Source organism: Indicator indicator, chromosome 2, assembly GCF_027791375.1.
Source record: "Indicator indicator isolate 239-I01 chromosome 2, UM_Iind_1.1, whole genome shotgun sequence".
Lineage (NCBI taxonomy): Eukaryota > Metazoa > Chordata > Aves > Piciformes > Indicatoridae > Indicator > Indicator indicator.
In genome coordinates this window covers 57,553,137-57,580,788 of record NC_072011.1, presented here as the reverse complement: position 1 = coordinate 57,580,788, position 27,652 = coordinate 57,553,137, and the positions used below count along the sequence as shown (strand labels likewise).

General features: G+C 45.2%; 1 protein-coding gene across 1 annotated transcript; it reads right to left on the bottom strand.

Moving 5' to 3' along the window:
• Window positions 1-10,910: 10,910 nt before the first annotated feature.
• On the bottom strand, window positions 10,911-27,416 carry EPHX1 (epoxide hydrolase 1). Its single transcript, XM_054396043.1, is given in 9 exon segments — window positions 10,911-11,207; window positions 12,410-12,427; window positions 13,088-13,123; window positions 13,906-14,024; window positions 16,850-17,064; window positions 17,525-17,654; window positions 20,563-20,790; window positions 24,662-24,842; window positions 27,234-27,416. Coding segments are annotated over 9 exon segments (1,407 nt in total).
• Window positions 27,417-27,652: the final 236 nt, after the last annotated feature.

Below are 27,652 nucleotides of genomic sequence, written 5' to 3'. Positions count from 1 at the left end.
GAGGAGACTGGATAAGGCACTTAGTGCCATGGTCTAGTTGATTGCTTAGGGCTGGGTGATAGGTTGGACTGGATGATCTTGGAGGTCTCTTCCAACGTGGTTGATTCTATGATTCTATGACAGCCTCTGAAAAACTGGAAAACAGAGTTCATTTGATATTCTACAATTCAATACACTTCTGCAAAGGCTTCACTAGAGATGAAGTGTATAAAATTCTGTATGGCATGCTGAGAGTTCTGTGTCAGTTACTGCTTAACTCTGTATGTGCCCTATCTGGTTCATCTCCAGCCCTATTACAACACATTCTCAGCATCCTAATGACAGTGATTTCTCATTTGTGTTTGGTGCACATGTTCATACTTTGTTTTCCTTTGGGCTTTTCCCTTATCCTCTGCTAAAAGCAGAGCCACAAGCATGATTAGGGGACACCTGAAGAGAGACTGAGAGCCCTGGGGCTGTTTAGTCTGGAGAAGAGAAGACTGAGAGGGGATCTGATCAATGTCTAAAAATATCTGAGGGGTGGGTGTCAAGTGGAAAGGGCCAATCTCTTTTTGGTGGTGCACAGTAATAAGACAAGGAACAGTGGATACAAACTTGAACATAGAAGATTTCACCTCAACGTGAGGAGAAACTTCTTTACAGTGAGGGTGACAGAGCACTGGAACAGGCTGCCCAGAGAGGTTGTGGAGTCTCCTTCTCTGGAGGCTTTCAAAACCCACCTGGATGCACTCCTGTGTGGACTTCCCTGAATGATCCTGCTCTGGCAGGGGGGTTGGACTTGATCTCTGGAGTTCCCTTCCAGCCTCTTTGTGCTGGGTAAGTTTTAAATGCTTCAGTGTAGCACTAGAGCATGGTCTTTCCATCTCTGTATAGAAATCCAGTTCCCTGCTCTGCTTACCCACAGGTGCTAGCAGCATGACTGAAAGCTCTCTGTTGAATGATTTACAGTTTCTCCAGGTGGATGCTGTGGGAGACAGTGCCAAAGGCTTTACTACAGTCCAGCTAAACACCACCCACAGCCATTCCCTCATTCATGAAGCAGGTCTCCCTGTTACAGAAGGACATCAGGTTGATCAAGCAGGACCTGCCCTTTTATGAGCCCATGCTGACTGGGCCTGATCACCTGGTTGCCCTGCAGAAGCTGTATGTATGGCAGCTGAGATAACCTTCTTCATCACTTTCCCCTCACTGAGGTCAGCCTGACAGGTCTGCAGTTCCCCAGATCCTTCTGGTCCTTCTTGTAGACGGCCATCATGTTTGCCAATCTTCAGTCAGCTGGGACCTTCCCAGTTAGCCAGGACTGCTGGTAAATGATGGAAAGTGGGTTGGTGAGCACTTCCACCAGTTCCCTCAGTATACTTGGCAGTCTGCCTTCCAGCCCCACAGACTTGTGTGTGTCTAAGTGGTGCAACAGGTCACTGTCTATCTCCACTTGGACTGTGGGAGCTTCATTCTGCTCCCCATCCCTATCTTCCAGCTCAGGGGGATGGGTAGCTAGTGAACAACTGAGCCTAGTACTAAAGACTGAGGCAAAGAAGGTATTGAGTCCCTCATTCTTGACCACTGTGTTTTATTGTCTCTAAACTGCAGCAAGGCAAGGAAATACACACTTTTAATTCCACATGATGGCCAGGGGCATAATTTTCAAAGAGGGCATGTGTCAGATCTTCTCAAAATGGTCCTGCAAATTCTTTCTGTCTAATCTAAACAAGACTCCTCCAAAGATTGCGTTTGTCACCTGTCTGTAACAGTTGCAAGCGCCTGTTTCAGATATTTCAGAGGTACAGAAGTTGTTTGTTCTTTCTGAGGACAGCTGTCTGACAGATCAAAACAGAAGGGAAATGACCAAAAGCAGAGGCACCTAAGATTGGGTCATTATAATGGAACATTCTTCCCTCTAACTTTTTGGCTCTTGGGTTAAGTCCTGGCTCTTGCTTTGTCTCCAACATTCTATCGGTTAGGCTGTAGCATCTCAGCTGCAACAAGTGCAACTCCCCAATTCTGTTGTGCTCAGACAAAAGCTTCTGGCTTATCTTCACTTGTTCTTTGTCAGCAGAGTCTCTGAGCATTTGTTCCTTGGAGAGCATGTGTATCAAAATCAGCTGTCCTCCTGGAGCATGTACCATAATTAGCTGTTAGTTCTTTGATGAAGCAACGAATGTGGCCCCATGGATTAAGTGGTGTAGCACAGGAAACTGCTGCTGCTTTCTCAGTGTCCCTCCATTACCCATCTCTTCCAACCAGACTTCCTTACAGGCTGACTCTGCACTCCTGGTTGAAAATTAACAATGGATTTAAGTTGTGCTGGGGAGGTTTAGATTGGACATTAGGAAAAACTTTACTGAGAGAGTAGTGATGCACTTGGGACAGGCTGCCCAGGGAGGCAGTGGAGTCACCATCCCTAGAGGTGTTGAAGAGGTGTGTAGATCTGGTGCTTCAGGGTAGAGTTTAGTGGTCATAGTGGTTAAGTTGCAGTTGGACTCGATCTTAGAGGTCTTTTCCAGCCTTAATGATTCTATGGCTGTTGCTTTTCTGGGGAAGGATTTGTTCCCTTCTGCAGCAGTTTATTTCCTGTCTTCCTAGCTGAGTTCTGCTGTAACATGTATCTGATCTCACTTTTTGATGGCTTCAAAGTCCAACCTCAAGACTGATTTTCATGTTAGTGGAAAGTAATATTCTGTGTGTTAAGTAAAAATTTCACTAACTCAATGCGCTAAATATATTCCCAGCTTCAGTTCTGGATGGAGCTCTCTTTCCACTTACATTCTGGTTTGGAAATGTCTACTGGTACCAAGTCTGTGGTCTTCAGCAAACCAGAGCTTCATCCCATCTTACTGTTTCCCTAGTATGTGATAGAGATGATACAACACAGATAGCATATTGTCATTTTTAAGGCCTTAAACCACTTTTGTCTTCCAGACTGTAAACTGATGATTATCATGGAATCATAGAATGCCAGGTTGGAAGGGACCTCAAGGTCCAACCTTTCTAGGTAATAGTCTAGGTTAAGTGAGATGGCCCAGCACCCTGTCAAGCTGAGCCTTAAAGGTGTCCAGTGTAGCAGAATCCACTACTTCCTTTGGGAGATGATTCCAATGTCTACCTTATCTCATGGTGAAACATTTTCTTCTGGATTCCAATTGGAATCTCCCCAGGAGTAACCCATGATTATGTTTAGATCCTGAAGTGAAACAGCTTTTTCTGATAAGTCACAGGATAGCGGTTCAAAGATCACAGAATCATAGAATTGTCTGGGTTGGAAAGGACCTCAAGGATCATTTAGTTCCAACCCCCCTGCCATGGGCAGGGACACCTCACACTAGAGCAGGTTGCTCACAGCCACATCCAGCCTGGCCTTAAAAACCTCCAGGGATGGGACTTTACCACCTCCCTGGGCAACCTGTTCCAGAGTCTCACTACCTTCACTAGAAAAAATTTCTTCCTAATATCCAGCCTAAATCCTCTTCCATTTTAAAGCCATTGCCCCTCGTCCTAGCACTACAAGCCCTTATAAAAAAGTACCTCTTAAATTTCTAGAACTGAAGAATTACAAAGGTATTTATACAGAAAGCCAGGCCCACAATGCAGGCTTGGTTGCATTAAAGCTTAAGAGCTGCTGGAAAATTAAGCTTTTAGACTTTCCTTCATTTGGGGAAGCTGAAAGGTTAGTAGATTCACTCAGAGCAGGGAGGAGAGCTTACAAGGCAGTGGTGGCCATAGACCAAGGGTAAATGGGACTATTTAGGCTCAGGTGAGGCAGAGCTGCACCCCAAGCTCATGAAATCCTGCTGAGCAAGGGATGCCACACAGACACAGTGGGAAGAATGTTAGCAGGTCTAAGCCTTTTTCCCTCTGCAGAGGAAGATGTTGATATCCATCATTTATCTGAATACCCTGAGGGGGGGTGATGCATCCTCAGTTTAGGAAAGATGTTGAATTGCTGGAGCATGTCCAGAGAAGGGCAACGAGGCTGGTGAGAGGCCTTGAGCACAAGCCCTATGAGGAGAGGCTGAGGGAGCTGGGGGTGTTTAGCCTGGAGAAGAGGAGGCTCAGGGGAGACCTCATTGCTGTCTACAACTACCTGAAGGGAGGTTGTAGCCAGGAGGGGGTTGGTCTCTTCTCCCAGGCAACCAGCAGCAGAACAAGAGGACACAGTCTCAAGCTGCGCCAGGGGAGGTTTAGGCTGGAGGTGAGGAGAAAGTTCTTCACAGAGAGAGTGGTTGGCCATTGGAATGTGCTGCCCAGGGAGGTGGTGGAGTCACCATCCCTGGAGGTGTTCAAGAGGGGATTGGACGTGGCACTTGGTGCCATGGTTTAGATAGGCATGAGGTTTAGGGTGACAGGTTGAACTCGATGATCTTTGAGGTCTTTTCCAGCCTTCTTGATTCTATGATTCTATGATCCTTGTACTTTGTGCAATGGACAATGAGGAATGAAGCAACAGTAGGTGGGCTGAATTAAGAAGGAAGTGTGGTGTATTTACCAGGAGGTCAGTATCAAAAATTAGTTTTGCATTGGATGTTGATTGCAGACCAGTGGGGCCCAGTCAGGGACTGGGAAGAATCTGAGAGCTGAGAGTGCAGTTTGTCCTTCCACCTGCCTCCAGGGCCTGGCCCTTGGGGGGCCCAAAGCAAGCTGCAGCTGCTGCTGCTGCAGGGTGCAGGCAGCTGTGCTGTGGACACAGCCCAAGCTCTGTGCTCAGCCCTGGGGACAGAAAGCACTGCAAGCAGGACACGGCACCCCTTGCTGAGGTAGGCAGTTGTTGGGGGGAAAGGTGGAGCAGTCTCCTCCCTTCCTTTTGTGTTGTTGAAGCAGCCATGAGTCAGTCTTCACTTGGAGTTAGATTTGTCACATTGGTAACTTTGGCTCAGCAGCTGGGGGGTTGAGTGTAGTTTTGTCTTCTGTTCCTGTTCACTTTTTTTCTCTGCACTGTACTCCCTCTGCACTGATTGTCTGCAGTGGTTTGAACCACTGCTGCACCAGGAGCATTATCTTCCCTTTTAAGAAAATGGAAACTCATCACTTAAATCTCATTTATTGTTCATCCTGTCCTCAAAACTGCAGACATTTGATTATTAAACACAGAAAGAGCATGAGCAGCCTTAACGTCTTAAAACCCAGTCAGGAGGGGATTTTGAAGGCTGATATTTGGACTACATCCAGCAAGGGGAAAGAGCTGTCACTCAGATCTATATAAACACTGCTCTCCAGAAGACAAATGATAATTCTAATGGGGCTAATTCTTCTAGCAGCATTGGCATAACACCATCAGGGCTGTCTGGCACTGCACAGGGTACTTCGTCCATGAAAGAAAAACTAATCCTAAGCAAGATGGTTTTAGTGTGAGTTAATGTTCCTTAAAGTGCTGTGACAGCAAGTAAAACAAGTGGCATCATTTCTCAGTGTTTTAAAATAAGCTGCCCTGAAATTAATATGGATTTATTCCTTGTCTCTTCCCACAGCACCCACAAGGATCTTTCCATTCCTCTTTCAGGCAAAAAAAAAAAAAAGTATCTTCATTTAATTCATACTGTACATTGCACCTGCTGTAAGCCAGAATGTACATCTGATGGACTGTCTTGAACCCATCAATCCCTGTCCCCAGGCGATTCTGGCTGACTCAGTGGTGCTGAGCAGTGTCCCTTATGGATCTGGAGCTCCCTGTGATGCTAGACTTACCAGATTCTATTTTGCACTAACGATGGTTTCACTTCCTTTTTCATATCAAAGTGTGATTTCTATTCCTTTTTTTTTTTTTTGGTGGGGGGGGTGTTATTCATTCATACCGTGAGTGATGCCTGACTTCTCGTGTGTGTAATGTGCATGAAGACTCACCTTGTTCAGTTGTAGATGATGTCCAAAGGCTGTAGAGAGTGGCTTGGAGTTATCAGGGCTTTATAGTTTGCAGACTAAAAATTGAAAGTAAAATTGGGAGCTGGTTTAACTAGACCTGTTTTCAGAAGATGATGAGCTTAAGAGTGTTTTTTCATACCAGAAGCAGGTAAGTTCCAAACTTTACGGTGTGTCAGTTCTGTATATTTTCAGTGGCATCTTCATGGTTTTGAACTTCTCATCCTGAGCTGTAACTGGCTAATTAAAAAGCAGGATTTAGGTCAGCTGCTTCTGGTTTCATCAAAGATAAATTTGTGTCTTCATGAATACTGGGTTCAGTTTTGGTCCCCTTACTACAAGGAAGATACTGAGGTGCTGGAGCATGCCCAGAGAAGGGCAACAAAGCTGGTGAAGGGTCTGAAGAACAGGTCTGGTGAGGAGCGGCTGAGGGAACTGGGATTGTTCAGTCTGGTGAAGAGGAGACTCCCTGAAAAGAGGGAGGTGGGGGTTGGTCTCTTCTCCCTGGTATCAGGTGACAGAGAAAAGGGCCTGAAGTTGTGCCAGGGGGAGTTTAGGTTGGAGATTAGGAAAAATTTCTTTCCTGCAAGAATGGCCAGGCATTGGAACAGGCTGCCCAGGGAGGTGATGATGGAGTCACCATCCCTGGAGGTGTTCAAGAAGCATGTAGACATAGCACTCTGGGACGTGGTTTAATGGCCATGGTGCTGTTGGGTTGACACTTGGACTCAATGGTCTTGGAGGTCTTTTTGAAGCAAAACAATTCTGTGATTCCATGGTTCTGTATTTTGTGGCAGCTGAAGGAGGAATGGCTTTTAGTTCACCCATCTCATTTCTTTGTGCAGAGATTTTTGGGGCAGCTTTGGTTTGGAAATGGAAGCTTCACCAACCAGGAAAACAAAATGTTGAGCATCAAAGTGTCACTGGATTTTGATTTTCCTGAAGGCCATAGCATATGGCTTTGGTAGAGAAAATTTACTGTCAGAAGAGTTGGGTGCTCAGCTGGCTCATGGAAAAGCAAAGGAGAGAGAGAGAATTCTCACTCAGTTGCCAGTATCTTTAATAATCCTGCTTGTTGTTGAGCTGAGGGAACTCTAAACATACAGCTAACATCTTTAAATAAGAATTTGCAAGTAGTCTCAAGTTGCACCAGGGGAGGGTTAGGTTGGGTATCAGAAGAAACTTCTTCACTGAAAGGGTTCTCAAAGACTGGAAGAGCCTCCCTAGGGAAGTGCTTGAATCCTCATCCCTGGAGGTGTTTCAAAGACACAGAGAGGTGGTGCTGAGGGACACAGAGTGAAGAGAATGGTTGGACTAGGTGACCTTAAAGGTCTTTTCCAACCAGAATGGTTCTATGTCTCTCTGTCAATAAGAACAAGGTGTAACAGGCAGGGAGTCCCTTCTTACTGCAATAATTTTATAATGTACTTAATTTTATATGATGATAATAATAATTTGATCATTTACTTGCTAATAGAAAGGGTACAACTTTCTGATTATCTGACTGTTTGCTCTGCTCACTCTAGTGCTGTACCAGAAAATCCCTTATTAGCCAAAAGCAGAGTGCATCTGCAGTGAGTCTGGATTCACTCACGGTGAGTACAAATCCAAATCTTAGGCTTGTGGAAGAGCTACAACCCGTGGGAAGAGATGGAGTTGCTATTACTAAGCCCCCACACACTTAGTGTTAAACTTTGCACTAAGGGCAGTAGGCTTGGCTGGGTTTTGCTAAAAAAAAAAAAAAAAAAGAGATGATTCTTTCCAAATAGGGGAGGGGATGGCAGGCTTGACAGCTGGCACAGAATTGTATTTTATGCTCTTGTACCTTGTCATAGTACTTCACTGGATCTTTGTACCTAAGCATAGATGAGTAGGTGATGAATGACAGCTGCTGATAGCTGTTGGCTTAAGAACTGTGACAGAATCACAGAAACATGCAGGTTGGAAAAGACCCTCAGGATCACCAAGTCCAACTGATAACCCTACTCTACAAGGCTTACCTCTAAACCATATCCCCAAGCACCACATCCAAACACATTCAGGGTTGGTGACTCAACCACTTCCCTGTGCAGTCCATTCCTGTGCCTGACCATTCTTTCCATGAAATTTTCCTAATGTCCAATTGCAGCTTGAGTCTGTTCCCTCTTGTTCTGTCACTAATTACCTGTGAGAAGAGACCAGCAGCAGCCTCTCCACAATGTCCTTTCAAGTAGTTATAGAAAGGAATGAGGTCTCCCCTCAGCCTCCTCCTCTTCAGACTAACCATCCCCAGCTCTTTCAGTTGCTCCTCATCAGATTTATTCTCTAGGCCCTTCCCCAGCTCTGTTGCCCTCTTCTGCACTGGCTCCAGTACCTCAACATCTCTTGTACTGAGGTACCCAAAACTCAACACAATACTCAAAGTGTAGCCTTACTGGAGCTGAGTACAGGTGACATCAGAACAACCTTTGCTATGTGACAGGTGTTTAGTTATCTAAAATCTTCATCTTTTAGGTCCAAATTTTTCTCTTTCAGACAGTAGCTAATAAAACCTATTTTTGTGCTGGATTTACTGTCCCTATGCCTATTTTCTGTACTAAGTAAAACATCCAGCATGGACAGCTGGTGTTTGTAGTAGGCTGAAGTGCACTTACCTGGCACACAGAGTGGAGCAGGGATGTGCTCATTTACTGTCTCTGTTCATTATCAGTGTCACAGATTGCTGAGTGTTGTGAGGCATATGTAAAAATAGAAAGGTTCTAAAGGCAGTTGTTTTCTGTCCAGGTCTTGCTGGTGACTGAGCATGCATGAGCTGCTGTAATGTAAATCATAAAACAGAGTCCTGATGTGCCCTCTTTCATTGAGGCTGGGCCCCTTCAAGCAGATCTGTTCCAGAAGGGAGAGAGAAAATGCTCCAAGCCTTCTACTCGCATCTGAAAATCTGTTTGGCACAGGTATCAGATAGCAAACTTCCTTCCCACTTACTCTATCTGCCTTGGGACTGAGCAGTCCCTGGGGAAGTATTCAGTTGTATCAGTACATGGCAGTGCTCCCTAGCACCACAGCAGATGTCTGCCATGTGCATTAAAGATGAGAGAAGGTGATCTCCAGCTCTGAAATATAAAGCCACACAAGGGACAGAAGTAAGAGATCAAGACTTGGGCAAGAGGGAACATAGCAGAGGCTGTAAGCAGCTGTTGTTACCAGAGCTGAGCTGATGCCTCCTTGAATCAGGAACTCATTTGCAACATACTGCACCTGAACAGGTCTGGGGATGGTCTTCTCTAAGAACAATCTGGTTTAGAGAAAGTGAATAATTCTGTATTTGTATTTTCTTCCTGTCTAGTCAAAACAGCTTGGCCTGAACCAATGGTCATGGTGGTCTTAGGCTGATGGTTGGAATCAATGATGCTAGAGGTCTTTTCCAATCAAAACAAGTCTCTGATTCTGTGGCATGAGAATGTACATTCTGACCAATGAAAGCATTTACAAGCAGAGGTAGACTTCATGCTCACTACTGCTCTACAAGCAGTTAGCTGTCTTCAAGAATTGAAGTGCAGCTTAAAGGCAGCACTGCAGTCAAAGTTTGTAGGGAGGCCTGACAGCTGCTGTGCCTTCCTCTCCTGGCAGCCAGGTGCAGAAGCACGGGAGGCAAAGAAAAGGTAGTGACAGGTCTCATTCTGCTCAAAAACCAGATCCAGGCTGGTCCACAACCCATCTGCCCTAATGATTTTCTGCCATGGCTTATCAGGTGGCTTTGAGCACTGAGACTCAGATGTGCCCAGCAGGAGTGTTATTTGTTTTACAGAAGGGAAGTCAGGGTGGTGTTCTTGAGTCTAAAAAGCCCTGTGGGATGAAGCAGGGCTCTGTTGGAGTGACTCTTATTTAACAGCTTCCATTTCAATTAGTGTGGTGAAATAACACTGATTTGTGCAAGTGTTACTGGTGGATTATATTTCCCTGTGCTTGCCAGCCTAGGAAAGGATATCAGAAGGGACTGGAGAACAAAACCATACTGAAATCAGTCATCTGGATACAGTTTAAATGTTTGAAGCTCAAGTGCACACACCAGGGACTGTTGCTGGCAAAACCACACAGCCCTTCAAATTCAATTTTCTTTGAGCAGTTTGCCTTCCATCTGACCTATGTAGCAGATGCAGCACAGAATCAATAGAGGTTCCAAGCTGAAGCTTCACTTTCCTGTCACTAAGCAAAATCTCAGATACTAAAAGAAACACACAGGTATTATTCAAAACCTTAATGCAAGGTTCTTTTAATTTTGAATTAATGATATTTATATTGTTTAGTAAGAGGTATTTATAACAGTGCAAAGCTGCAGTGTCTTGAGCCTGTCCAGGGCTATGATTTTAGCTGAGTACAAACTCAGTGCAGAGGTAGCTTGGGCTAAAACTGTCCCTACATCCCACCCCTCCCTTCTGGTCCAAGCTGCAAGCACTTGTGTGTTTCAGCTGCTTCTCACATGCTGCTGTCCTGGGGAGCTGAGCTTCTTCCTCACAGCCAGGGTGCTGCTTAAAAGCCCAGGCTGCACAAGGAAGGCAGCCAGCAGTAGCCAGCTGGCTAGTTTAAAGCTGCTGTATGTAGATCATCCATGCTGATTAATCAACATGCTCATGCAAGTGAGATCTTGCTAGGTTGCTCCCTATTCTTCATGTGAGGAACCTCACACCTACACCAACTCAAGTTTCACTGCTGCTGTGAAAAAACCAGCCTTTTGTGACAAACTGTTATTAGTTATAGTATTAGCAGTGTTAATAGGTGTAAGGTCTATTTTTCAATTTTGAATCAAGAATACTACAGAGCAGACTTGAAGTCTGTGCTTAGGGGAACAAGATAGTCAAATAATCCTCATGCTGCTTTCTTAGCCTAGCTGAACAAAAAGAAAAGCAACCTAAACCCAGTAGGTCCCCATGGCAGTATCTCAATGAGACAGACTGCATTTTTCTTGCTGTCCTCTCTCTCATTTGGTCAGAAATAAACTACTTACAGGGATTACAGGAGACTTAGTAAGGCCTGTACCTGTGCTGAGCTCTAAGCAATTACCCTACTGGCTGTTAGGAGAGTTATTCTCCTTTCTTCGTCCAAAGTTGCTCTTTCTCTACTCTCCCAACAAATTGTAGAATATCTTCAGCGAGAAGTTGAGGTTCCTCCAAAGCTGCAAAGTGGCCACCTCGAGGCATGAAATGGAAGGAAACTATGTTGATGTATTTCTTCTGGGCCCAAGCCTGGGGTGTGTGCATGATTTCATTGGGGAAGGAGGCAATGCCAGTAGGTACTTGTACCGTCAGCCTGAAAGAGAGGAGAGAGAATAATCTTTCAAACACTTAACTCTGCAAGAATTGGAAAGTCCCAGGGAAAGGCTGTTCTTAAAGAGCTGGGCATAATGTTGTTAGGCAATTAAAATCTGACTTCCAGACCCTAAATGTCAAGATCAGACCACACTCCATTCCTGGGAAAAGAAATAATCAAATGTTTGCATACATTTTTCAAGGGAGCCAGAGCATGAGAGTTAGAAGCATGGAAATGGAGAAGAGAGCCCTAGGAGGTGATGTGGTATCAGGTTTCCTCGTGTTGTACTCAGGACTGAAAGGGAAAGCACTCACTGGGCAAGGGCTATGGCTCTAACAGATTGAGCCTGGCAGGACAGATGGAGAACAGAAAAGGGGAGAACTGCCTTTAACTGCTGCAAAGGGGGAGGAGAGGAATATATCTAGACTAGTTCAGAGGACCCCACCTGGTGTACTACATCCAGTTCTGGGCCCTCCAACACAAGAAGGACATAGAACTGCAGGGGCAGGTCCAGAAGAGGGCCACAAAGATGATCAGAGGGCTGGAGCACCTCCCCTGTGGGGACAGACTCAGGGAGTTGGGGCTTTTCAGCCTGGAGAAGAGAAGGCTCCATGGAGACCTTATAGCAGCCTTCCAGTACCTCAAGGGGGCCTACAAGAAAGCTGGGGAGGGACTTTTTACAACGGCTTGTAGTGATGGGATAAGGGAAAAGGGATTGAAGCTGGAAGAGGGGAGATTTAGATTGGAGATAAGAAAGAAATCCTTTACAGTGAGGGTGGTGAGACACTGGAACAGGTTTGCCCATGGAGGTTGGTGGGTGCCCCTTCCCTGGAGGTGTTCAAGGCCAGGTTGGACAGGGCCTTCAGCAGCCTGGTCTAGTGGACGGTGTCCCTGCTTATGACTGCGGGGTGGAACTAGATGATCCTTAAGGTCCCTTCCAACCCAAATCATTCCATGAACATGGGACTTCACCCTGTGAAGTAGTTCTTGCTTGTAACCACCCAAATGAACTCTATAGAACATGTTGGACACTAGTAAGTGTATCAAAGCAACTGGATTTGAGGGGAGAAGTATTGTAGAAAGTGAGAAGATCCACACTTGTTACAAACAGAGCAGTATTTTCTAAGTGTAAATACCTCATAGGCACAAGCTGCATTGTGAGAAGTGAGGGACAATAAATTTAGACACTGAAGTTGTTGGGCACATAACGACTGCAAGCATGAAAAGAGGGAGCCTGGTTTTCTATAGGACTATGAGACTCTTTCCTCTAGGCACCCAGAAGCTGATATAGCTCATCTCATGTAGGCAGAACTGGAGCAGGATACTGCCCACAGCATAGCCAGAGCAGCTTCAAGAACTGAGTCAGCTTCCTGGGAGCATCATTTCACAGCTAAATAAATACCATAGCACTGAGCTGCAGTTGCAAATACCTCAGAGGGCAGGTTTAAGCCTTCACTAATACTCAAGCTGACACAAGTATATGCAACCAAGCTGCTGTCTTAAGTGTCTGCACAGCAGGAGCCTCAGTCTTACTGACTTGCAAATGATGCAGTTTGGCAGCATACTGAAGTTGCTTCCAAGGGTAGGACTTAAATCTTTTGCAGAAATAGGCAAGCTGTGTCCAGAAGAGTATTAGAACTACAAACCAAATAAACTATAAACAAAAGTGACTGCATGACTCAGTCACAGGCTAATTTAGTAAGTGAAGGGAAATCTGAAAATGCTTGCATGTGCATTTCTCTTGGTGGATGTAACATGAACAAGAGGTCTTCAAGTAGTGTCTCCAGTCAGATCTCCTTACTGATAGTTCAGGATTCTTACCCAATTAGCATTTTCTCCAAGCACAACACAGCACATCAACTAACAGAGCTGTCCTGCAGGTAGAACATTGCTTTTCCTCAGCATTCAGAAACCTGCAGCAGCTCTAAGACATAAGCAGCCTGTCTGCAACCATAAAATTGAACTCAGGGCTCAGTACTGCATCCAGCTCTGGAGCCCTCAATATAGGAGGGACAGGGACCTGATGGAGCAGGTCCAGAGGAGGGCAATGACAATGATCAGGGGGTTGTAGCACCTCTGCTATGAAGACAGGCTGAGGGAGCTGGGGGTGTTCAGCCTGGAAAAGAAGAGGCTCTGGAGAGACCTAATAGTATCCTTCCAGCACCTGAAGGGGACCTACAAGAAGGAGGGGGAGATTCTGTTTACAAAGGCCTGGATGGACTTGAACTAGAGAAGAGCAGATTTGGATTGGATTTTAGGAGCAGGTTCTTTACCACTAGGGTAGTGGAACACTGAAACAGGTTGTTGAGGGAGGTGGTTGAGGCTCCATCCCTGCAGTTTTCAAGAGGGGGCTTCACCTCTGATTTCAACTGTACATTAAGAATGATCCTTTATTAGCAAATGATTGGTCAATATTGCTTTAGCCCCTGTCTAGAGCAAATTCATAGAGTTTAGTATTAGTGTTGAAGTGAATCATGAGTTCTGTTTCCTGACATCTTAAATGTAGGTTAAACTTTTGGGTTGTGTGTTTTTTTTTTTGTTTTTTTTTTTTGTCCTAATGTGATTATTCCACTGGTTTTTACTATCCAGAAGTTGCAGAGTGTCTCTCTCTTTCTAGGAGATACAAGTGGGAAGGGAGTACCTCAGCCTTCATGGAACCAGTTGTGGTTGCTGCAGGTTCCCTTCAAGATATGAGGTAATCAGCTCAGACAAACATCTTCAGCTATGGCTCTGGGCTCAGCCACCTCATTCAAAATGGCGTAAGAGGACAGCCAGCCTTACCTCTAACCCTCCATCCTCTAAATCACAGAATTCCACATCAGTCCACGTAGAAAACTTTTCCAAGATGTATGCAGCCAGTCCTACAGGGGAGTCATTCAAACCACAGCCTGAAAAGGAGGAAGAAAAAAAAAAACCAACTAAAATTGTGTTATCTGGCTCCTGAACTCAGACTGTTATAGAAGTGGCCCCATTATAATACAGCTGTATTCTTAAACCAAATAGTAGAACAAGTTGGAGCCATTTATTGTTGAGTCATAAACTGATAGCATCTGCAAACCAACAGGCTCTGCATTAGCTCACACTGTATGTTCTTTGAACTGATGGAACAGTATTGGATTTCTGCTGGCTTTTTTCTTTTCATTCCTTGTAAGCTAATAAGATCAAGCTCTGTGTGCCAAGTAGGGTTTGCTTCCATTAATCTGGAAGCTGTCATGTATTAAACAGCATTACAGGGCCGAACCCCACATGCCTACACAGGACCAGGAGAATTTGCACCACTACCCAACAGCAGAAACATTTTAAGATTATTAGAAAGTCATTAAGGTAGAGCAAGGATTTACTAAAAGGTCCATCTTCTGAAATTATCAACAGCCTTCCTCTAGAATAAGGGTTAAAATACTTCATATAGTTTGTTTTGCTTGGAAAGAGAAGAGTATTTTCAGCCTGCACCTGGAACTTTGCTACTACATCCTAGTGCTGTGAAATACAGAGACCATGAACTGGCCCAGCTGCTCAGAAAAACCATACAAGAAGCTTTTCCTGAGGAACAGCAATCTAGTTCAAGTTCAGCTCACAGAATCATTAAGGTTGGAAGAGACCCTTAAGGTTATAGAGTTCACAACCCAGCTACCACAATCACTAAACTATATCCTGAAGCACAACATCCACATGCTTCTTGAACACCTCCAGGGACAGGGACTCTACCTCCCTGGGCAGCCTGTTCCAATGCCTGACCACACTTGCAGGAAAGAAATTTTTCCTAATATCCAACCTTAATCTTCCCTGGCACAGTATCAGCCCCCACCTTACTCCAACCTCCCTTCAGGTAGTTGTAGAGAGCAATGAGATCTCCCCTTCACCTCTTCTTCCCCAGACTAAACAACCCCAGCTCTCTCAGCCACTCCTCACGACATGCCCTCCAAACCCCTCGCCAGCCTCATTGCTCTTCCCTGGACATGCTCCAGCACCTCAATGTCTTTCTTATGCTGTGCTGCCCAGAACTGAACCCAGTACCCAAGCTGTGGCCTCACCAAGGCTGAGTACAGGGGCATGATCATGCAACCAGCCTTCCTGAAGGATGCCCAGCACTAGAGCTAACACCATTTCATCAGTAATTGCTATTTAAACATGATCATAGAGTTGTAGAGTTCTCAACTGATACTGAGAACTGAAATACCAAGTGCTTGAAGAAGTTCCATTGAGTTTGCTTTCTGGATCTGCAGCACTAGCCAAGCAATGGTCTGTTCTTATACACTTACTGTGAACAGAGAAGAGCACCTTGGTTGACATGTAAGAAAAAAAAAAAAATCACTTGGAATATGGGTGCTGACTATTTCTGTCAGTTGAAAAGGAATCCACATTCTATGCAGGTTTCCTAAAGAATGTGTGAAAATCAAATCCCTGCAAGCCAGTTTGATCAAGAGCCAGCTCTGAAGCAATAAAGCATGTAGTGTTAGCAAGCACAGTATATACATACCAAGAGCCACAGACAACTTCCTTGCTTAGGACAGCTTGCAAGGTAGCCCTGGACCTCCAGAAGTCCTAGGAAGACTCTGGTAGCCTCCATGGCTGTGCTTCTTACAGCTACCTGATGCTCCCTTCTTCCATTTTTCTCCCAGTGGGAAGGTGCCACCTGCCATGCCCTCTCCTCTTTGTCCTCAAAATTGCAGTAAAGTTGCTGCTTCAGTTTCCCAAACATGAACTAGCTTCTGCTTCCCAGTCTACATAGGCCACACATTACTGTTAGGGACAAGAATCAGCCAGAAAAATAGAGCAGAAGGAGCATGGCTAAGCATCTTTCAGCTACCAGCTTCCTCATCTCTTCCTAAAGCACAGAAAGAAATAGACACTAGGCATTTTTAGAAACAAAACTCAAAAGGAAGCAAAAATATTGAAAAAAGAAAAAACATAAAATTATCATTTTTCCTACACATTTTAAGAATATACCTGCTTCTGTAGGTAAGCTTATGGATCACCATTCAGAAATGGCTTCCTTAGCTATGGTTTTAATAAAATCCACAAGTGAATTAGTGCTGTGCTTAACTAAAAATACATTTGATCTTCTCTACTCTGTTGTCCAACTAAAGATGCTTTCAGGATAGCAACACTTAACATACTTATTAGGTAACCTGAGTGACTGGCTCATCTGGAAATAGTATACAAAGGAATGCCTTTTTTTTTTTTTTCTTGAAAGTCTGCAAAGTGATTCAGAACAATGAGAAGAAAATTTGATTTTAATTTTCAGGTGTTAGTTGGAGGGATAAGTAAGGTGCACTGCATGATGAGACAGCTAAAAGCTTCTTGTAGTTTACATCAATTGAATGTGATCTTTTGCTCTCAGCTTAGCTGCATTTGAAATAAAATTACAGTCCCCAGTGACAGCAGAAGTGAAGTATTAAATAAACTATTTTATTTATGAAAACTGAAAACGAGGTCAGTGGCACTTAAGAGTATGCTCAGTTTGGATGTATAGGTTCACTACTGCATGAAAAAGGGAGTGTAATGCTGTATACCTCTGTATGTGACCTTTTCTGACTTGGATACAGGGAAAGACCCCCACCTTTACAAACCTCTAACCATCCTACTTGAGTTCCCCCCCCCCAAAACCACTTTGTGCCTATTTCAAAGCAGTACGTTTTGTGCCTGTAGTGCAACTGCAATGAACAGACAATGACTCTGAGCTCAAAGGGGTGGGTTTTTTAGCTTGTTTTACCAACAGTATCAGGCTTTGTAGCCTGTATGTGAGCATAGCCAGACTCCACCAAGCTCTTGTAGAGCCCTTTCTCCACGAAGGGAAACATCCTCCTGACATCTACATCCCGGAAGCCGAAGAGCCCTGGAAGACAGCAGCCCAGCAGAACAGAGAGCAGGTGAATGAATCCTATCTTTGTAACCAAGGCTAGATTTAAATAGAGACCTTTCACGTGGCTAAAAAGAAAAACGAGCAGGAAAAAACCCCACAGATTAACAACATGTCATTCAAAGAGGTTGTGTCTAAAATGTAATTAACCAAAAGGGACATGCTTCATTTCTGACCTCCTGTTAATTATACCATGACCTTAGCTGTGCTTTGCAGTGTGGCTTTCCACACAAAAATGACAAGTCCAAGGGGGTACTGTCAGCAATCAGCACACACTTCTGGGCACTATGCCACAAATCCTCCTTTTGTGCCACTCCAGACCCTCATGGGGCCATCACTAAATTACTGCTATAAACCAGGTATAAACCTTAGCTATGTAATCTTGGATCTCTGCTTCACACTGAGCACTGAAGAGAGAAACTACAGTGCAGGCTTGGGACAGGAACTCTCAAAAGCACAAGAAATAAATATTCAAGTTAAAAACCCCCAAAAAACAGTTTGTATGCACTGTACCGAAGGGGTACTCACCTGGGAGCTATCTGGGCCAGGCTGGTGCAGGTGAGCCAGCCAGCATCACCACCTTGTGTGTAGAACTCATTGAATCCCAGTCTGAGCATCAATTCGTAAAACACAGAAGCAGTGCTTACAGAATCAAAGCCTGCAGAAAAGGAGAGAACTCTTCTGCATTAATTCCAGCCATGCTTCTGACTCTGCAGCATTTATCACAGAATCAACAAGGTTGGAAAAGACCTCAGAGATCATCAAGTCCAACCTATCACCCAGCACCTCATGATTAACTAAACCATGGCTTCACGTGCCACATCCAATCCTTTTTTGAACACTGTCCTGGGCAGCCCATTCCAATGGCCAATCACTCTTTCTGTGAAGAACTTTCTCCTCACCTCGAGCCTAAACTCCTTTCAGGTAGTTGTAGACAGCAATGAGGTCACCCCTGAGCCTCTTCTTCTCCAGGCTAAACACCCCCAGCTCCCTCAGCCTCTCCTCACAGGGCTGTGCTCCAGACCCCTCCCCAGCCTTGTTGCCCTTCTCTGGACACGTTCAAGTGTCTCAATATCCTTCTTAAACTGAGGGGCCCAGAACAGGACACAGTACTCAAGGTGTGGCCTAACCAGTGCTGTGTACAGGGGTACAATGACCTCCCTGCTCCTGCTGGCCACACTATTTCTGATCCAGGCCAGGATGCCATTGGCTCTCTTGGCCACCTGGGCACACTGCTGGCTCATGTTCAGGCAGCTGTCAACCAGTACCCCCAGGTCCCTTTCCACCTGGCTGCTCTCCAGCCACTCCGACCCCAGCCTGTAGCTCTGCATGGGGTTGTTGTGGCCAAAGTGCAGCACCCAGCACTTGAATTTGTTGAATGCCATCCTGTTGGACTCTGCCCATCTGTCCAGCCTGTCAAGGTCCCTCTGGAGAGCCCTCCTACCCTCTAACAGATCAACATCTGCTCCCAACTTGGTGTTCTCTGCAAAATTACTAATGGTGGACTCAATCCCCTCATCCAGACCATCAATAAAGATACTGAACAGGATGGGGCCCAGCACTGATCCCTGGGGGACACCACTAGTGACAGGCTGCCAGCTGGATGTGGCACCATTCACCACCACTCTCTGGGCTTGGCCCTCCAGCCAGTTCCTAACCCAGCACAGTGCTGCTGTCCAAGCCACAGGCTGCCAGCTTGGCCAGAAGTTTGCTGTGGGGGACAGTGTCAAAGGCCTTGCTGAAGTCCAGGTAGACTACATCCACAGCCTGCCCCACGTCCACCAGGCTGGTCACCTGATCATAGAAGGAGATCAGGTTGGTGAGGCAGGACCTGCCCTTCCTAAATCCATGCTGGCTGGGCCTGATCCCTTGGCCATCCTGCAGGTGTGCTGTGATTGCCCCCAAGATGATCTGCTCCATAATCTTGCCTGGTACTGCCCATTGCCTGCACATCCCACAAAGGCAATGTCCAAGTTCCTAAAAAGCTACAAGTCCATTTTTCCTTGCCTGCCTGACAGACTATATGGAAACCCTTGTCACATCATCCAGGCAAGGTCTAGAGAGCAAGCAGAAAATGTGACAAGTGTTGCCCTAACCCCACCAGTTGCCCATGCACTTGCCCCACTGAGGGGCTTCCAGACTCCCTTTAAGCTGCAGTCATACCCAAGTTGAGCTCTGTCAGAGGCACTAAACATTGCCCAGGGAATTTGTTTCCATTTTGTCTACTGTGAGTAGTCTCATCTTGCAGACAGCTGGAAACTTTTATGTTTTCACTAGTAACAAGCTTCACTTCACTACACACTGACCGCGTAAGTCATAACCAGGGAAGAACCTCTCCTATGAGGACAGGATGAGAGAGTTGGGGCTGTCAGCCTGGAAGAGAGAAGGCCCTGGGGACACCTTAGAGCAACCTTCCAGTACCTGAAGGGGGCCTCCAGGAAGGCTGGGGAGGGACTGTTTAGAAGGGCCTGTAGCGATAGTACAAAGAGGTAACAGTTTTAAACTTGAGCAGTATAGATTTAGGTTGGACATGAGGAAGAAGTTCTTCAGCATGACATTGGTGAGACACTGGAACAGGTTGCCTGGGGAGCTGGTGGATGCCCCACCCCTGGAGACATTCAAGGTCAAACTCAGTGAGGTGCTGATCAACCCAATCTAGTTAGAGATGTCCCTGCTCATGGCCAGGGGTGCTGGACAAGATGACCTTTGAGGCTCCCTTCCAACCCAGTGCATTCTATGATCCCAAGCAGACAAACACACATTCACCTGCACACATCATTAAATACTGAACTCAGTATCACTTTGTACATTTCCATGCTCCAATTTCCAGCTTGTTTACATAATCCAGAGCACAAGCTGACCAAGCAGGTATTTGCTTGCTATCTACCATGTAGATACACAACTTGTTTCCAACTGTTGCTTCTCACCTACCTGTATAATACTGCTGAACATGGATTCCAAACACCAAAAAGGGACAGTAACAAATTAGGTTCTCTCTTTTCTGCTCACACACACATTGACTCAATTATTGTTCATGAGTTGTCACTTCATAACTTTTTATGTCCTTTCTAAATTATAAAATCATAGAATGCCAGGTTGGAAGGGACCCTGAAGATCATCCAGTCCAACCTTTCTAGGTGATAGTGTTAATGGAAATGAGATGGCCCAGCACCTTGTCAAGCTGAGTCTTCAAACTGTCTGATGTAGGGGAATCCACTACTTCCCCTGGGAGGTAATTCCAATGTCTAACTGTTCTCATGATGATTTTCTTGTGGAGTCCAATCAGAATCTCCCCAGGAGTAACTTGTACCTATTGCCCCTTGTCTTTTCCATGGGGCTCCTTGTAAAAAGGGAGTCTCTGTAAATTACCTACACATTGCTCCTGAAATCAATTAATGGTTCACCTGAAGTCACACTCTTAACCCCCCTCTTCCCACATGACACACAGGATCTTTGTTTCTACACTGAGAAAACAGGAAGGGCCAGGAGTTACTGTTCTGCTAACAGAGGCTATCTCACCGTGGGAGGAGGCTCCTGTCAGTGCAGTTCCTTCTCTTACACCATACCTTTCTTGTGGGGTGCTTCTGAGAAACCATAACCAGGAATAGATGGGCAAATGACTTCAAAAACGTGTTCACCACCGAGGCCATGGCTTGCAGGATCTGTCAGGAGAGGGATAATTTTGTAGAACTCATAGAAGGAGCCAGGCTAGCCATGAACCATTAGCAATGGCTTTGCAGCTTTGCCTTCAGGCAAGTGAGGAGGCTTGATGTGAACGAAATGGACATCGATGCCTGTAGACATAAAATAGTTAGCAGGACACTGAAACCAGTCACACAACAGATTATCAATGGATCTTTGCTGAAGTATTTTTTTTTTTCTGCTGAGCACGCAAACCTACCCCCACTGCTCTAGATCAATTTATCCAAGGACCTGAAAATACTTCATAATGTGGCAGTTAAGCATCACAGCAGGCAAAGGATGTTGGCACATTTCTGGTTTTAGATAAACAGGCAAATGAAGACAGAGAAGTGAAGAAATCTACTAATGGTAACACGGTGACTCACACAGCTTAAAGGCAGAAGAGGTGATTACATCAGTTAGTCCAAGTGCCCTTACATTTCCCAAGTGTCCCTACATGCACCACACAGGCTTCAGTCAACTACAGATTTGTCTTCCTGGAAGGCACACAATTGCAACTCAAAGGCATCAAGAGATAGGAAATCCTTCACAATTAGCAGCTGTTTGGGGGTGTTAATCACTTACTTTGTTTTCTGCCTGCCTGCCTTCCCATTTGAACTGGTCTGGCTTCTGTCTCCAGCCACTGATCCTAATATTACATTAAAAGGAATTAAAAAAGCCTTCAGTGAGTGTTCTCTGTCTGTGGAAGCCTCCCCTAATCAAGCCACTCATCTGAACTGTTGATAAACCAATCAGGCTTAAACCAAGGATTTGAAAAACACCTTGCTGAAAGAGAGTTGGAGTGTTCAATTTTGTAGTTCTGCCTTTTGTCCAAAGCTTTCAGTGTCACTTTACATGAGCAAACAAACCCAGGAAAGTGTTCTAGCACCAGACTACTCATGGGTGAATGAAAAGGCAAAAACTGCAGTGCTGTTTCCTTTGTGCTCCTGACAATAGGCAAGCAGTGAGCTTCACACAGTGGTGTTGCACTGGTTGCTTCAGGTGAACTGCTTTTCCTCAAACCCATTCAGTGTTTGCTTTCCAGAATACAATAGTTTGCTATTAGTAGAGCCTGAATGCCTCCCTTCTTGATGTATTTAAGCACATTTTCTCACATCAACCCAAGCTCACCAGCAATCACATTCTCTTTCACTGACTGAGATTTCCCCATCCTTGACAATTCTGTGGGTTTCTGAAAAACCTCCAAGTGATGACAGAACCCAGGAACTTATGTACAGCATGTTTGATCTTGTCTTTTCATGGCTCCTTTTTGTAATCATTCCTAATATTGACATTTCTCCTCCTACTTCTATACATAGTGCATTGCCATAGAATGGTAGGGATTGGAAGGGATCTCTAGAGATTGAGTCCAACCCTTCCGCCAAAGCAGGATCACCTAGAGCAGACCACATCCAGGCAGGTTCTGAATCTCCAGAGAAGGAGACTCCACAACCTCTCTGGACAGTCTGCTGCAGGACTCCAGCACACTCACAGTAAAGCAGTTTCTCCTAATGCTGAGGTGGACTTTCCTGTGTTCCAGCTGACACCCCTTCTTCCTTGTCCTATCACTGGACACCACTGAAAAGAGACTGGCACCTTCATCTTGACACCCACACCTCGAATATTTATAGACATTAATAAAATCCTCTCTTAGCTTTCTAAGACTAAACAGCCCCAGGTCTCTCAGCTTTTCTTCATAGGAGAGATGCTCAAGTCCCTTAATCATCCTTATAGTTCTCTGTTGGACTCTCTCCAGCAGGTCTCTGTCTCTCTTGAATTGGGGAGCCCAAAACTGGACACAGTATTCCAGGTGTGGTCTCAGCAGGGCAGAGTAACAGGTGAGGAGAGCCTGCCTAGACCTGCTGGACACACTTTTCTTGATGCACCCCAGGATACCATTGGCCCCCTTGCCCACAAGGGCACATTGCTGTTCCATGGATAACTTACTGTCCATGAGGACTCCACGAGTCCTGAGCTTCTGTTCCCTTTCTTGTCTCAGATAAAGGGCTTAAAAACCCCCAATCCTATAAAAGCAAAAAAAAATTCTTGATCTTTTCCAGCATTAACCCAGTTGTACATATTTAAATTCTGGTGTCCCCATTTATAAGGGCACACAACTGTTGGAGCAAGTCCAGAGGAAGGCCACAAAGATGATCCAAGGGCTGGAACACCTCTGCTCTGAGGATAGGCTGAGAGAGCTGGAAATGTTCAGCCTAGAGAAGAGAAGACTCCTCTGGAAGGACCTTACAGCTGCCTTCCAGTTCCTGAAGGGATCCTACAGGAAGACTGGAGAGAGACTTTTCATAAGGGTGTCTAGCAACAGGACAAGGGGGAATGGTCTTAAGATGAAGGAGAGTAGGTTTAGTCTGGATCTTAGGAAGTTTTTCAGTATGAGGATGGTGAGACTCTGGAACAGGCAGCCCAGGGAGGTTGTGGATGCCTCCTCCCTAGGGGTGTTCAAGCCCAGATTAGATGAGGCCTTGAGCAGCAGAGCCTAGTTGAGGGGTGTCCCTGCCCATAGTGGGGAGGTTGGAGTAGATGATCTCTAAGGCCTTTTCCAACTCAGGCCATTCTATTAATCCATGAAATAAAAACTTTATGTTCTAACCACTACAACACAACCATTTGTTGTCCTAAATCCATTCTAAATATTACAGAGAACTGCCCCAGTTGAAATAATGCACAATTCTAGGTGCAAGTAATTATCATCATCTCAAATGTGAATTTTTGCCATCCTGTGAGACAATTGCCTGCTCTGCTCTAAATCAACAACTGTACCCCAAAATGATGCAGGCACAACCCTAACTCAAGCACGTAAAATGTCCAGTTTGACCAAGCTCTAGCACCAGCAGACTTTAGCCAAATGGCTTCTTTCAGAAGGTGCCTGTGGCTTGGAGTAAAAAAAGAAACCACTCACACCTGGCAGCACATCACCCCCAAAGAAAAGGCTTCCTGCTTTTCTAGGCCTGGGGGTGCTTGAAACAGTGCAGCAGAGCACATCTGCCCTGCCAAGCAGGGACAACCTGAGCAGCCAGCACACCCAGCTGAGGAGGACTGCCAAAACTGATGGCACCGCTGTGACAGCAGCAGCTGGGGGACTACATGGAGCAAGAGCAGGCATCTGTGGGTGTTTCTGCATGACTGCATGCAAGTCAGGGAACACGTGTACATCTGAAGATCCAGGTCTGATTCCAAGTGTCTGTGCCTGGTTCCTCTTAACACCAGCTGACAGCCCATCCACGCACAAGGGAATTCCATTTGTCATTCCTTGTCCTAAAGGCTTTGATTGCGATGGAGTTTCTTGCTGCTTCAGCAGCAGTGCCAGTGATCCGTGCCATGGCAGGGAGGGAGGGTCCATGCAACACAACCATAGCATTCTTGCCACTGAAATCCCCTGCAGAAAAGTTAGGCATTTGTGGTGGGTTGGAAATTCTCCCCAACATTAAATTTGCCAGACCAGCTCAGCTGGAAGCAAATGGAAGCTGTGTTTACAAGGAAAACCACAATCTAGAATGAAATGCAATGAGTACGTACAAAATATCCAATATTTACAATTAATGAACAGCACAAGGGACTCCCCCTGACTCCCAAAGACCAGGGGAGCTGAAACAGCTTCTCCCCCCTGCCTTCCACCTTACCCCCTGTACAAAAGGGGCAAGAGCAGAGAAGTTAGCACTTAGCCAAAACAATGCAGCCAAGGTCAAGCATAAGCACAATGTTAGTATCTCCCAGCCTGAGGAAGTGAGAAGAGAAATTGTTTTGGTACAACTAGTTTAAGTCCCTTATCTCTCCAGTGGCATTGTTTAGAACAATCATTATTTTCCTTTTTACACCCAATAGTGATTTATTTATTTATTTACATTTTACCACTTTCTGTTCAAGGCTGTGAAAATTTTTTTAAAGGCATAGCCTAAAACTGCCACAGTATTACTGTGTATTTTTTAAGGGGAGGGGAAAAAAAACACAACCCAACACCACATTTACCTTGAATCTTAGTTTTGAATTGTGGGTGCTTGTTGAGAACTTCAACTTGTTTCTTCCAGTTGAACTGGTTTTTCCAGTAGGAGACAACCTTCCTGAGGTACTTGGAGTTAGTACCATAATGGAAACGACTGTTCTCTAATGGCTCAGTGAATCGAGCCTGGTCGAGTCTCCTAAATAAGTCCTATAAGAAAGAAAAAAAGAAAAAGATTACAGCCAGTTGTGTCTGCCACCTTGGACTCTGCTGTGCATGGTTTCTAGTTACTCCCAAGGGAGCTGAAAACAATGGAAGCAGGATCCCTAACAGCACACATGCATTTTGCTGATGCTCCATCAGCTGTTCCAATTCTTTTTCTCCTCCAGATGGCCTCCTTCCTCTTCCAAATACAGCTGTTCCCAAGGCTCTTTGTTTGGCAGGGCTGGCACAACCTGATTGCCAGGCTGATACCCACTGAGCACAAAACACTCTTCTGACAGTACTGTGGCTTCACAGCTGAAGTCTTGTACTCTGTTCCCCAGGTTACCTGTGAGCCCAGCCTCACAATCAGTGCATGGATCTAGCCAAGACCTCCTGCCTTCCCTCCCAAGCCTGAGGGGCTGGATGTCTTCACTGGGAAACACTCTCAGGCATTGCTAATGGCTGCAAAATCGGTATTAAAGACTGGAATTAAAGTTTCCCAAGCTAGAGTAACCATGTAAGTGACCTTCTGCTGCACTTCAAGGTTGCAGGGGATGCTGACAACACTGCAAAAACCAGTCCAATGTCACTCAGCAGGGAAGGACAGCCAAGAGCCCCTTCCTACTGCAAACAGAACCACAGAACTGCTGAGGGTGGAAGGCAGTCCTGGAAATCTAATCCTGCTCAGCCCTCTGTGGGGTTTAAACCTGTAGGGTATTTTCTAATCTAGTGATGGAGATAGCTGTCACTGACTGAGAGGACAAGCAGTCCCAGCCTAGGCATGGTATATGCCTGCAAATTAGGGCATGGAACACATGCACAGAAAGCATGGCTTTTAAAATTAAGTTTTTAATGTGTCTGCACACACATGCTGTGTGCTCCACACCTGGAAAATGGTTTTAGTAAGGTATGCCAGCATAACTTTAACTCCTAGCTAAAGAGTATATTTAGAAAGAGTTTTCTACCCATGGAGTTCTGGTAGCCAGTAAGTTATCCATGGGTCAGCAATGTGCCCTTGTGGTCAAGAAGGCCAATGGGATCCTGGGGTGCATTAAGAAGAGTGTGGCCAGCAGGTCAAGGGAGGTTCTCACCCTCTACTCTGCCCTGGTGAGACCACACCAGGAATGCCATGTCCAGTTCTGAGATCCCCAGTTCAAGAGGGACAGGTAAATACTAGAGAGAATCTAACAGAAGGCTACAAAGATGATGGACTGGAAGATCTGCTTTATGAGGAAAGGCTGAGAGACCTGGGGCTGTTTAGTCTGGAGAAGAGAAGGCTGAGAGATCTTATTAATGTTTACAAATACCTGAAGGGTGGGTGTCAAAAAGAAGGGAACAGGCTCTTCTCAGTGGTGTCCTGTGATAAGACAATGGATATCAGCTGGAACACAGGAAGTTCCTCCTCAGCATGAGGAAAAACAACTTGGCTGTGAGGGTGATGGAACACTGGAACAGGCTGCCCAGAGAAGTTGTGGAGTCTTCTTCTCTGGAGCCTTTCAAGACCCATCTGGATGTGTTTCTGTGTGACCTGCCCTGGATGATCCTGCTTTGGCACGGGACTTGGACTCAGGAGTCCAGGAGGACTCCAACCCCTAGCATTCTATGATTATGTTGTTGTGGTAGTTATCGTAATGCAGAATTTCATGTTTCAAAAAGATCCATAAATTAGAAAATCAGCTTTGTGTCTGCAACATAAGAGGAAAATATTGGAGATCAATGTCCATTGATAATCTAAGGAGGGCAAAATGTTAAAAAAAAAAAATCTCAGGCCTCATCGATAAAATAGGAATCCATCCTAAATCAATAAAATGAGCCAAAACTGTGCAATCCCTGACTTTAATACACACAGTCAGAACCTTGCTGCCTAATAAATTCTGCAACGTGTGTGTTGAGTGTAATTACCACTGTGGTATTAGTGTTGACCAAAGCAGACCGTTAATTACAGAAGCAGCAGCATCCAACACAGCTGCAAACAAAGCAGTCAAGAAAATTAGATACTTGTAAATTGCTTTGAAAATTAAAAGAGAAGAAACCAAACAACAACAACATATTGTTCTTTTGGTCTACACAAACTGAGGAAGGTGCACAAACAGGAATAGAGAGCTGAGTGACCTGTAACATGATTTTTGTGGTTCTTAGGCTTTACAGAGTAGGTTTCTTTACTACCAATCTTGCAACAGCCAGCTGAGAACAAGATTATAGAGCAGGATGTGAAATCTGCCTATCCCATCCCTATCTTCTGAAGTACTCAAAGACCTCTTCCCTCAAGTCCCACACATGATTGCTCATTCTCCAAAGTGTAGCTGTTGGTTCAATTTTAAACATTACTTCCAGTCAAGTTCTGCATTTATTTGGCCCTTGCTTTCTTCTCCCTCCCCACTACAGAGTTTCGCTTACGCTCAGCTCTTCTTCTGTAGTTTCCACCTTAAAAGCTCGAATAGTTTTATCTTCTTCAGTGTCAGGCTTTTGTCCCTTGCCCCACCATCCCTCTTTGAGGGGTAGTAATGTCTCTTCGTCTTTCCTGGATAGAAAGAAGTAGATGAGGATGGTTCCCAGAACCAGGAATACTTCGAGCAGCATAATGCCTGCAGGAGAAGAACAGAACTCTGGTAAGCCCAGGCAGATGGTTCAGAGACATGTGACATAACTTTGCAAAAGACTGCAGCAGTTTGAATCCTACCTTTACAGGCAAGTAAGTTGTTCTGTCACTCACAGCACATCACTGTTTCTGCAAAGTTTCAGGAATAGGATGCTTTAAGCAGCTTAAATGAGGAGCAATTAATTGTTTTACATAGAAGATGTTTAGCAAAAACAGA